At 43.1% G+C, this 12,553-nt stretch overlaps 1 protein-coding gene across 1 annotated transcript in view; it reads right to left on the bottom strand.

Annotated features, from left to right (window-relative positions):
- Positions 1-436: 436 nt before the first annotated feature.
- Positions 437-12,553, bottom strand: part of LOC149457300 (arylsulfatase L-like) — a 44,479-nt gene continuing 32,362 nt past the window's right edge. Inside the window, exons 8-9 of the mRNA XM_089683870.1 lie at positions 9,244-9,365; positions 437-1,275 (exon numbers count right to left, since the gene is read on the bottom strand). Coding sequence (XP_089539996.1) covers positions 926-1,275; positions 9,244-9,365 — 472 coding nt within the window. The 3' untranslated portion in view covers positions 437-925. The remainder of the gene's footprint in view (positions 1,276-9,243; positions 9,366-12,553) is intronic.

Raw genomic sequence — 12,553 nt, 5'->3', positions numbered from 1 at the left:
TAAATTTGAACAGCGACTACACTGCACCCTTCCCGCGCTGAGCTGTGAGTGGAATGTCGACATTCCACTTTACGATTTAGGATATATATATATATATATATATATATATATATATTTTTTTTTTCCCTCTCTTCTCACATGCACAGTTTTAGTGTGTGATGTAATTCACAATTAATGGCACTAATTTTCATTTTGTATAAGGATAATACACTATGTTGAGTTTTTTTGGTTTTTGAGGTTCATGAATATTTGGACATTACACAAAGAGTGAAAATAAGATAATTTTTGGAAGAAATAATTGGAAGAAAAAAAGAGGACTATAGTCTTTTGGAATCAAACTTGGGGATATATATATATACTTTTATGAATTTTATTTAATTTGGAAAAGAAAAGATTTGATAATTTCTTGTGTAGCTTTCAAGGGTGAAAGTGAGTGTTTTTTCTTTGGGATATTTTATTTTATTTATTTAGAACTTTTTAGTGTGCTAATTAGTAATTTATGGTTATAATTACCAGTTCTGTAAATCACAGTGAGTGGATTATTTTCATAGCAGATGAAATAATGTCTAGGCTCCATCCGCATATGAGTGATGCAAAAGTATTGCGGTTTTCATGCAGCGTTTTTGCGTGTTTTTGGAGTAGCACCAATCACTTGAATGGACTGCTCTCTGCTTCAAAAACACATCAAAGATGCTCCTGTACCCTTTTTTGGAGCTGACTTTGGTGCGTTTTGGAATGGTGCATTTTTGCACCAAAAACACTGACAAAACTCCTGTTTCTTTAATGTATTTTAGGTGCCATTGATAATCAATGGCACCCAAACATATGTTGCATGTTTTGGAGAGTTTATAGCACATTACAACATCATGGACAGAATACCGCGATTCTGCTACTCTCAGATGTGAATGGGGCCTAACTGCTAAATCTATCTACCGCTTTCTTTGCTGCACCAACAGAATGGAAAGCTTCCACAGCACAGTTGCAGTCTGGGGTCCCATATATTTTTTAGCCCATAGAGCTGTTGAGGCACTGGATGCAATGTTGAGTTATGATGTGCTGCAGCTAGCTGGGTTTTTTGTATCACTTCTCTATAGGTCATAGAATCAGTGGGCAGAGGATTCTCTTCAAAAGGATCATTGGTAAGGTTGAAAAGTAATGGAGGAATGTGGTGTACAACATTTTCTCCAATGCAAGGACAAATCTTTGAACCATAGCAGGCGTTTTCTCCTTCTAGGAATTTTGGAGAAATATAGTGGACTTTCCAAGTGGTATTACCTATTGACAAATACAAAGAAACATTAGATTGCACAATTAAATCAAATCACCTAATCCGCCTAATTCTTTCTTAACGTTTTGCAAGTTCTTTGTAAGAGCTTACTGTGCTGCTGTTCAAGTTGACACACTGCTTTTATTCTGATTTCCTCATAAACAAAGATTTAGGCTGGCCATAGATGGAGTGAAATTCAGTTCAGCACGGACCAGCCAAGCTGAATGTAGATCTGTGTGTGGCCACTGTGAATTTTAGCAGAAGTCAATCAGCTTCTGTTCAATCGCTCTGTTGGCTCAATCAGTGCCGCACGCAATAGACTGTGGTGCTGATCTGTGTGTGTCCGTGTATTGCGGGAAAGTATCCTAGCTGTCAGAATACAAAGACACAGCAGGAGGTTTCCCCCATCCACATCAGATGTATGGAGGGGGGAATAGGGTCAGTATTTTTCATTCAATCCACTGGCTGAATGAAAAATAATTGATTCATGTTTGGCCAGCCTTAGACAATTTCTAAGTAATTTGTAGCTTATGACTGCTAAATAATCTACAAATGTCAGTTTATATTTGCACTACTGTGTACTCCAAATGGTTCCAGGCCTTATTTGTAGGCCTTACAGTATATTGTGCCGTGACCTTCATTACTTATTGCCATCTTCCATAAATCCAGATAGGAACATCTCCAACACATCATGAATGCTCAAAATGAGCTATTAATCAGTCGCATGAGACTTGCAACTTTTCTAGATTCTTAATCAATCCCCTCCTCAGGCAACAGTGACAAATTTAAAATGGAGTAGTATGCTTTTAAAGCCAGATCACGCCATGAACCACACAGGAACGCAATCTGGGTGCAGTGCAATTTCAGCCTATTCATTTGAATGGGTTGAATTCACGGTGGGCTGCACCAAATGTAGCGCATGCACTACTTCACCAAACATACAGCAACTTTACCAAACACACAGCAACTGGCTCACATGATACTACTATGCCATGTAATCTGGTGCAAGCAAATGTAGCATGTAGCACTGCTGTCCTGACTGTGAGAATTTGGGTTTAAAATTGCACTCACAGTCAGGTCAGTGCTACATGAAAAAAAGAAGGTACCTTTTTTTTTTTCCAGTTCAGCGGTACACTGTGATCGTTCACAAATCTGATGGGGACACCAGCTCTATGGGGTCATTCTGATGGGGACACCTGCTCTATGGGGGTCACTCTGATGGGAAAACCTGCTCTATAGGGTCACTCTGACGGGGATACCTGCTCTATGGGGGTCACTCTGATGGGAACACCTGCTCTATGGGGGTCACTCTGATGGGGACACCTGCTCTATAGAATCACTCTGATAGGGACACCTGATGGGGATACCTGCTCTATAGGATCACTCTGATAGGGTCACTCTGATGGGGACACCTGCTCTGTAGGATCACTCTGATAGGGACACCTGCTCTTTGGGCCTTATGAAGTAAAGATATCCTCAACTGCAGCCCCTGACATCACCAAAGGGCTACACTTATATGTACTGTTATAGAAGACTATCTATGGCCATAATACTAGAGAGAGTTGGAGACTGCGGATATGTTACAGATATTGTTGGAGACTAAATACATTCAGACACAAGGGGAGATTTACTAAAATTGATGCATTCAGAGTCTGGTGCAGCTGTGCATGGTAGCCAATCAGCTTCAAACTTCAGCTCGATCAGTTAAGCTTTGGCAATAAAACCTGAAATCTTATTGGTTTCTATGCAGAGTTGCACCAAATGTTGCACTCTCCAGCTTTAGTAAATAACCTCCACAGAGACTGGGAATAGTGTAAAAGAAACTTCTAGAGATCACTGCCATTGCTTTACAATTCTATGCTCACACTACTGATTGTTGGGATCTGAGGGCCACACAACAAATACCAAAGAGGCCATCAGGCAGAAGGCTGGGCATCAGGGAACTGAAGACTCATTCTGAGCATTAATGATGAGCTGATGATGTTATCTATGTTACCATTAACAGCCTGTGATATTTTATGTAGACTCTAGTTATAGCTTCTATGACAGGGGTCTAGGGGTAGAATGGTTTAATCCTGAAAACCTTTCTACCCAATTTTTTAAATATTTTTTTTGTTCCAGCTTTAACACATCTAGTCAGTTTAATCTTGTGCTCGAAATCAACTTTTCTTTTTCCTTTGCACAGCTACCAGAAATTCATGCCTATCGCCATTATTTTTTGTTCTGTGATCTCTCCTATCTGTCACATTGGATGCCCACTTGAGTGTCTGCACTTGGTTAATACTCTTTTTCTTATGGCTGTTGACAAATTGAGCTCCTCATGCCTTGGGGTCATTCTAATGACTGATATATGTGTAAATAACCAATTCTCCTAGTGAATATTCCTTATGTACAAAAAATTAATGGAGTTCTTAACCGCCTCCTGCCCAATATATATGAAAATGATGGATGGACGGCGGTTCTCTCGTTCTGGGAGGACGTCCTCCCGCTCTATCTGTGCATGCACGCTCCCCGGTGATCGATGGTGCACAGCAGATCACTGATCACAGTAAAGGGCCGATGACACAGGCTCTATCATGTGATCAGCTGTGTCCAATCACAGCTGATCGCATGCAAACAAGGAAATGCCGGTTATCGGCAGTCTTCTCCTCACACTGACAATGTGAGAGAAGAGGAAAGGTAAGCGGCATTGCTCAGAGGGGACATTTGCACTGATCACTGTTGCCCCATCAGTGCCACCTGTCAGTGCCCATTAATGCCACATACCATTGCCCATCAGTGCACATCAGTGTCACATATCACTGCCTACCAGTGCACGTCAATGCCACATATCAGTGCAGCCTATCAGTGCTATCAGTGCCACCTATCAGTGCCAGTCAGTGCCTCCTATCCATACCAGTCAGTGCCGCCTATCAGTGCCAGTCAATGCCGCCTATCAGTGCCACCTATCAGCGCCATAAATGAGTTCTGCCTTTCAGTGCCCACCAGTGATGCCTGTCAATGCCCACCAGGGATGCCTGTCAATGCCCATCAGTTCTACCTACCAGTGCCTCCTCATCAGTGCCGCCTATTAGTGCCCATCAGTGCAGCCTATTAGTGCCCATCACTGCAGCCTCATTAGCGCACACCAGTAAAAGGAGAAAAATTACCTATTTACAAAATTTTATAACAGAAACTAAGAAAAAACTTTTTTTTTCAAAATTTTCAGTTTGTTTAACAAAAAATAAAAAGTGGTGATTAAATACCAATAAAATAAAGCTCTATCTGTCTCAAAAAAATTATAAAACTTTTGTTTGGGTACAGTGTTGCATGATCACGCAATTGTCATTCAAAGTGCGACAGCGCTGAAAGCTGAAAATTGGCCTGGGCAGGAAGGGGGTAAAAGTGCCGGTAGGCAAGTGGTTAAAGTGGTTGAAAACCTGGCATAGAATATGAACAAAGCATATCCCTCAGTGTGTCTCAATCCAGAGCACTAAGTGTAATTTCTGTCTGTCAGCATGAGTCAATTCTGATGAGTTTTCCTGACACCAAGAGAAAAATGGTGACGGGAGGGCACAGCTTGTGCTTGACAGCCTCGGCTCTAACCCCATGTGCTGTGTGAATGGGGTTGTGTGTCCCTGACTTCCAATCTGCTTTTAAAGTTCTCCTCACTGAGGTTCACTTCAGCTCCCCGTCCCCTGCATGTCAGAGTTGAAATATCCTGTGTAAATTGTGCACTTTGAATGGATGTAGGGGACAGATGACTGTGGATAAACAGGTACATCTTATGTAGGATGATGTGTTTCATCTTTGTGTATCATCTGAGGCCAGCCACTATAAACAATAATCCTGCTGTGTTTGACATTGTCTTGATTGCAGCACAAACTGATTTGGCTCTGTAACACTGACCTTATCTTAAAGGGATAATAAACATTTCCCAAAGAGAGACTCCTTATTAAAGACAGTAATCCTGTTGAATGGATACATGTTTTTGCCCTGTCCACCTCACAGATCAGCTCTTGTAGAAATCTCTATATCACATACAGGGCCGGACAAGAGGAAGTGTTATGGACCACCTGGTGTACTCTAGCAGTCTACAGGACAGGATTCCCCAGGGCGCGGAGTCTAAGCCCCAGTCCGCTTGTTCACCAGAGCCCCTGATGGTGGGGATGGGCTTGGAGCGGACAGTGACCAGGTCGAGGCCCCTGAGTACACCCACCTGAGGTAGAGGAATCACCAGAGGTAATGACAGGTAGAGAGCCTGACGTGAAGAGGCAGACAGGTCTGGAGAGTAGCAGCTAATCCGTGCGGGTCAGATGGATGGCTGAGCAATAGCATGGTCAAAAGGGCCAGGTCAGTAACAGAGGGGTCAGCGTAGTACAAGGCAGCAGGCAGAAGAATAGTCAGGTCACTCGCCGGGATCGGTACCAGTAGTTCAGATCAGGTAGGGATATCCAAAAGAGAGGTCAAACTTAGCCAGGGGTCAGAGCAGGAGAAGTCAGCAGGGGTCAGGTCCAGGCAGGTCAGCAACGAATCTCAAACAACAGGAACACAGGAACAAGATCAGACCATACGGCAACTTCTGTCTGTGCAGGGCTGGTTTAAGTAGCCCGCTCAGCACCTGACAGGCACAGCCTAGGTCCTAGTGCCTGCCCAGCACCATCATAGGTGACGGGTGCGCCTGGGTCCTAGTGCCCTGCTGCCTGCATGTCTTGACAGACACCTACGCATGTGCAGACCCATGAGTCGTGATGGTCCCTGACAGGAAGGCTCAGGAGATGGTTGTTTGTTAAGTTCCTGCTGTCTATCCCAGTGACACCCACCATGACTGCACTGGGCCCTCAGGTGGGAGAGTGGAGCCCAGTAAATATGGCAGGGGTCATGCTAGGGGGCAGGGGGACATTTTGGCAGTTATGGAAGTGATCAGCTGCTGCACAACTGCTTGTATCACTTCATCACTTCTACATTGAAAGCCAAAAGTTGGCTTTACTAAAGTACACACACCACAATACTGGACAGGAATGTGTTAAAAAAACACATGGCTGTAGCAAGGATAAAAAATCCAAATCGCCAGCATGTGGCTGGGGATTCAGATTTTACCTCCCCCCTATCTTGGCACCGTGCCTTATGCAGGAGCCAGCCCTGATCACACACTGAGCCTCTCTTGAAGGGGAAAACACACCACAGTGCTCCACAACAGTGTGCCAGAATTGTAATATGGAAAATCTAAAGTTTTTGGCCTTTCAAAAAGTGGTCCATTTGGGGGATGAGATGTGATATCCCTGTTAGACCACAAAGAAGTGGGTTGGAATGTAGACTTTGCTTGAGGTGATTGTAGCAGTATTAGTGCATTTGTGACAGAAACAATTGAGTACTGTCCGTGATACTTTTTTTATTTGCACTAACATACAATTTTCAGTACTGCTCGGACCTTGAAGGGGGTAAACTCTGAAAGCTGGTCCTGAAAAATTGTATCTTAGTGCAAATACAAAAAGTATCATGGACAGTACTCAATTGTTTCTGAATGTAGACTTTAACATTATTTGTTTTTTTTTATAGTGCTATGAAGCTGAAATTTTAGTCTTATTTTATCAAGTTTTTATTTCATTAGAAATATTGTTATATATAACTTAAAAATTAGAAGCAGTATTAAAAGTTTGTTCCCTATTCTTTTTTCATTGAAATCCATCTCCTGTGCCAATCTGTAATATATCCTTTGATGTTTTTGGTGAAGGGTTGGTTTTGTTTATTTTAAGTTACAAAAAGAGTTTAACAATATGTGTGGCAACATGGGTGGGGTTTACTAAAAGGAAATGGATGGTAAAAATATGGGAGTGGTTTTGGGGCTCCCACCCCCCAATGAAGAAGGATGAAATAGCCTTTGAAACGTGTTGGGTTTCTGGTAGGGAGTGAGGGAGCAAGGAGCATCTCTACTTGGTGGCCTGTTTTCAGGTGCTGGTCTTGGACAGGAATTAGCAGTGGAGTTCTATCTCTTTAAGTGCAACACAGGAGGGACAGAGCTTAATTTCCACTATCTGCTGCAGACTATGCTGGGATGTTTTTACATGTGAGGCACACTAATTTTGAAAGCGTTGCGGCTGCATGTCTTGATCAGACAAATCAAGAGGGGTATGGTTTGTACTTTACAAGGTAGGTGGACAGAGCAAAAAATTTCTCTGTTGCAAGAGAGACAAACATTTATCCATTTAACAGTACTTTTTTGAATTTGGAGAAGTTTCTCTTTAGAAGTGTTTCTTACCTCTTTTACTGTACTGTCAGGGTTACCTTCTCCTGTTACAGAGCCAGATCGGTTTTTGCTACAGTCAAGACAATGTCAAACACTGAGTTATCTAGCAGGATTAGCCCTAGTTAACACCAATGAGACTTGGCATGCGACATGTCACTTCAAAACTGCATAAAAAGTTGCAGCGACTCCAAAAAAGGTTCTTGCACTATTTTTGTACAACTTCATAATGACTTGCATGCATTATTGAAGTCGCAATGAGTGGCGGCAAATGAAGTCGCACAGCATAGTCGCATGACTTTTGGCTCCCATTGGTGTGAACTGGGGCTTACTGTTGTAGCACTATCCTCTCAAGAGCTGCTGGCTTTGGGTTCCCTTTTTTTCCCGCACAGCCAGGCAACACGCATTTTATAAGTTGTATCCAGATGCAAGAAACAGTCCATGGGCTTGTTTTTTTGTATTTATTAGGGATTTCAACTTGGATAGGGAAAATGGGTATGGGATGCCCAATCTGATTTGAAGAATGACAAAAATGAGCACAACTTCCTTCTCTGGCATACTGAAGCAAAAAAAAATTTGACTGTATTTCCTCAGGAACAGCAACGGTCTTTAGCAAAGTAATCCCCTCATAGGAGTCTGGTGTCCCTGGGTGGATTTTTAGCAAAGACCCAATTTGTAAGAGCTCTCTGTCCCCTTAGTGAACAAAAAAACCAGCCCACCTGAACACAGTATCTTATCCCAAGGCAAGGGACTGGGTAAGCACTAAACTGTCCTCTGAAGATTTGTCAAGAACTTGCATCTAGCAGACTTCTCCCTTATAGGCCCTGGGGTTATAGAAGTACTCACATTGTCCTTGTCCTGCAGCTATAGCCAGAACTGCTTTCAGGCCTTCCGCTGGGCTGGTTATTTTCCAGATTATGCAGGCAGTCCTTCCCTAGTGGACTGCAGGGCAGCGGAGCTTCCTCTTTCAGCTTTCCTCCTCCCTCCATCCTGGAGGCAGAACCCCCCTTTTCCTGGCCCCCCTCTCCGGCTACACAGCAGCACTTCAACCATTCCTCTTCCACCTGACTCCCCTGCTGGCCAGCCTTTCTCATATTTATAGGCCAGTCTGCCATGCTGCCAGGCCTCCTGCCTGAGATTGGTCAGATTCCCATGAATATGCAGATGAGCTCCTCCTTGCCTTTACCTACTGACTCCTAGAAGCTTCTCCAAGCTTCTAGAGCAGGGGGAGGTACCAGAGGACTGACCTGTAGAGCCCTCCAGCCTGACCTGAAATACATTCTCTAACTCACACCCAGGCTTCTAGCAAGCCTCCAACTACACTTAACAAGCTACATTTTACATTTAGGAGCAGCGTCTCTTTATAAAGTTTTTATAAAGTTTTTAGTAACCCTTTTGTGGACTGTCACTGTTACTTTTTCCTGTTGTGTGGACATTAATTCATATCGGCTGTAGGTTGTTGTGAAGAGGAGTATCTTTACTTTCTCAATTGATAGGTAAGGGTTCATATAGAGCCAGCTATATGTGGAGTGGTTCCTCTTGGCACATGCTAAAATATGATGCATTGCAGTTGTTAAACTCTAGGAGTTGATCCTGCATGCATTTACATGACATACACATAGAGTGGATGGTACTTGAAGCTCCCTCTACTTGACATAAGGTGGAGGGACAAAAAGAGAATTATCTAGTGTGTAAGCAAAATAAATAAATAAGAAGCTACTTTTTTGTAAATTATATATTGTATTTTACTTACTGTTTTTGTCTTGCCATCGTACTGCATGCAAGTACTCATTACAATAATGAAACATGAACTCATGTTCAGAATTAGGTACAGTTCCTTGCACCAGAGGCATTAGATCCTTTCCATCAATGATCCTAGAACCAAGGAAACAATAACTCACAATATAATGAAACAAAAGATTACAATTAGCATACACTGCCATTAACAATAACAAGACCATAAATCAAGGGTGTTCAACCTGTGGCCCTCAGAGCCCTGTGATGTGGTCCTTGACTTTATGCCTGAGATCGGCAACCCATTGATCATGATCTGAGCTTGCTGACCCGCAATCCCAAAGCATCAGAATGAATCACGCCGGCAATGGAGGAAGTAGGCGACAGTAGAGAGAACAGGAGCCACATAAGCCAATGCTTCCTCTGTAGAGCTGACTCCTGTCCCAGGTGAAGTATACCAAGTGCACCTCACCTGGGACCATTCCAGCAGCCTAGAAATGGAAAGCGATGCCAGCAGAAGCTGGAAGAGGAAAAGAAGGTCAGTGCATTAAACAACATATGCACTGTACTTTTGCAATGGGCATATTAGCACCAGGACCTGCATTCAGGGGTTTTGGTGCACTTTGCGAAAGTGCACCACAGCCACAAAATATAATAGAAGTCTATGGCAAAGTGCAGCTAACCCATAGGAAAGCCATGGGTGCACTGTGCTGCACCCATGATGTGAGTAAACCACAGCACATAAATGTGAAAGCAGCCATATAGGGGCTCAGGACAGTAAGGACTTGTTTAGGGCAGAATTTCTCAGGGGGCGCGGCACTGCCCCTTGGAAGAAGGGGCACGCATGGCATGGGGACCTGGTGGGTTCCGAGAGAGGCTGCGGGTTTCATGATGGTGTATGTACAGCCGACTCTCTTTCCCAAGGATTTCCAGAGCTGTGAAGGTTAGTGTCTCTCTCTGTCGCCATAGGGCATGGTGGCTGGTGTATGGGGGGCACTAGTAGTGGAAGGCTCTCTTGGGTGGGGGGGCTGGGGTGTTGTTGGTCAATGTCAGTCTCTCTCTGTGGGGGAGGGGGGAATTTTTGTGTTGCCTAGGGCAGCACAAAACCTAAATACACCACTGCCCCAACCACTGGTGTAGCGTCAGAGGTTGCAATGGTGATCCTGCCCCATGTTCCAGAGGGCTTGTGCAGCCTCCCTGTCATATTCTGTTTTACACTTGGAAAAGAGCAGTGGCATATACAGGAACCAATCTTCACCATTTTCTCCTGCAACCACTGAAAGCTGGCTTCTCCTCTTCTCCCTCTCACCGTTATTCAGTGACTGCAGAGAAAAAATGTTTGTTATGCTATCCAAAAAAATAAAAATTCTGAACCACTTCATTTCATTGTGGCCCACAATCAGTTACCAAATCACTTAAGAGGCCTTCGTTCTTCAAAAGGCCTTAAATGTTCTTCTGTGAGGCTGTACACAGAACCGCAATGTCCATCTAAACTGAAATGAGCCCTTCCCCCTTCAATGCTAAGCTCCATCTCCACCATTAACCTGGCTAGTGCTGGACGTTCAGTGGGCAATAGAGACGTTGACATTTAATTGACAGGGACAGGGTACAGGAGGCTCTACAGGGACAAAAGGGATTAAAGTGATACTGAAAGCAATTTGTTTCATAAAAAAAATAACAAACATGTCATATGTACCTGCTCTTTACAGTGCCTTTGCACAGAGCAGCTCTGATTCTTTTTTTCTTGGGTCCCCCGCCGGCACTCCTGGCTCCTTCCTCCTGCCAAGTGACCCCAGAGCAAAGAGCTTACTATGGGGGCACCCAAGCAGGCTCACTCCCAAGCCACTGCTATGTGTGTCCATTCACACACACAGAGCCGCGGCTCGGCCCCAACCCCTCTCCCTCCTCATTGGCTCACAGGCTGTGATTGACAGTAGCAGGAGCCAATGGCTCCCACTGCTGTCTCAGCAAATGAGAATAATCCATTGGTTATATAATTCTTGCATTAATAATAAATATAATATAAACAGTGCTACTCATGGATTGGATAAATATCTTTAAAACACATAAATCTAAAAACACAGTTTAAAGAAAACTTGCACTGAGAAATAAATAAAGCTTGCCACGACTGACCTCATTCTGAAACTGTCTGGCTGGCCTTAGCTTTAAAGTGAAGGTTGATTTTTTTCCCTTAAAATAATAAACAAGTTATAGTTACCTGCTTTGTGCAATGGTATTGCATAGAGTAGCCCCATTCCTCCTCTTCTGGGGTCCCCGCCAGCATTCTTTGTTCCTCCTCTTCTCCGTTTGCCCCCATGTGCGTGCACTACTCGAGCCAGGCTGTGTGCATCCATAGACACATACAGTACAGCCTGGCTTGGCCCAACCTCCACTCCCTCCTCACATGACTTGATTGACAGCTGCATGAGAGAAAGGAGAGAGGAGAGCTATAGCCAGGCACCGCAATAGATCAATAGGGAACTCAGGTAAGTGTTTAAAGGGAGGGTGGGGGGGGGGGTTGCTGCATTTGGAAGGTTTTTTAACTTAATGCAGAGAGTGCATCATGGTAAAAATCCTTGGTCTTTAAAAACACGTTAAGAACCTAAAGCTGGCCATATATGGGTTATTTTTTGGACCAGAATATTCGTTCGAAAAGTCGTATGAAAATTCTTTGCACACTGGATGAATGCACGAATGTCCTTCAAAAATTGTCTTTTGCTTTTAACATTTGATTTTTGAAAGGAATTGTATTTCTGAAGGACAGCCACATACACTGTCTGAAAATTTGATTGAAAAAAGTTTTCCTTCCTGCCCCTTCAAATTTTCCTGTCACTGTAGTCAAACGTGAACATCTATTTGACCCCACTAATGATTAAAAAATTAAAACAAAAATTCTTAGAACAAAAATTCTCTAACAAAAATCTATACGTGTATGGCCAGCATTAAGCCTAGTACACATGATCAGAATATCGGACAAATGATCGTCAGTTTTTTTTTTTGCACGCTAATCTCATATCGAAATGAAGAGGTTACTAAGGTTACAAAAATTCTCATAACACAGAATACAACTCTGAAGTGATGTAAAGTGTTGTATTGTGTGTTGTAATGTATTATTTCATTTCTGAACATGTGTGGTCTTGCTCTTCCAATTTGTTTTGGAAAAATATTGTATTGATTAAACGAAAATTGTACAATCTGGTACCGTACAAAAAAATGTTTTGTGCTTGTCCCTTCGACTAACGATAGTCCCTTTGTACTAACGATCAGATTATTGTACAATTGCTTCGAAAACGTTTTTTTTCATCTGATTTTCTGATCATGTGTACTAG

The sequence above is a fragment of the Staurois parvus genome, unplaced genomic scaffold (genome assembly GCF_062004578.1).
Source record: "Staurois parvus isolate SC_StPar_1 unplaced genomic scaffold, SC_StPar_1.0 ptg000327l, whole genome shotgun sequence".
Classification (NCBI taxonomy): Eukaryota; Metazoa; Chordata; class Amphibia; order Anura; family Ranidae; genus Staurois; species Staurois parvus.
This window is presented reverse-complemented; position numbering and strand designations above follow the sequence as displayed.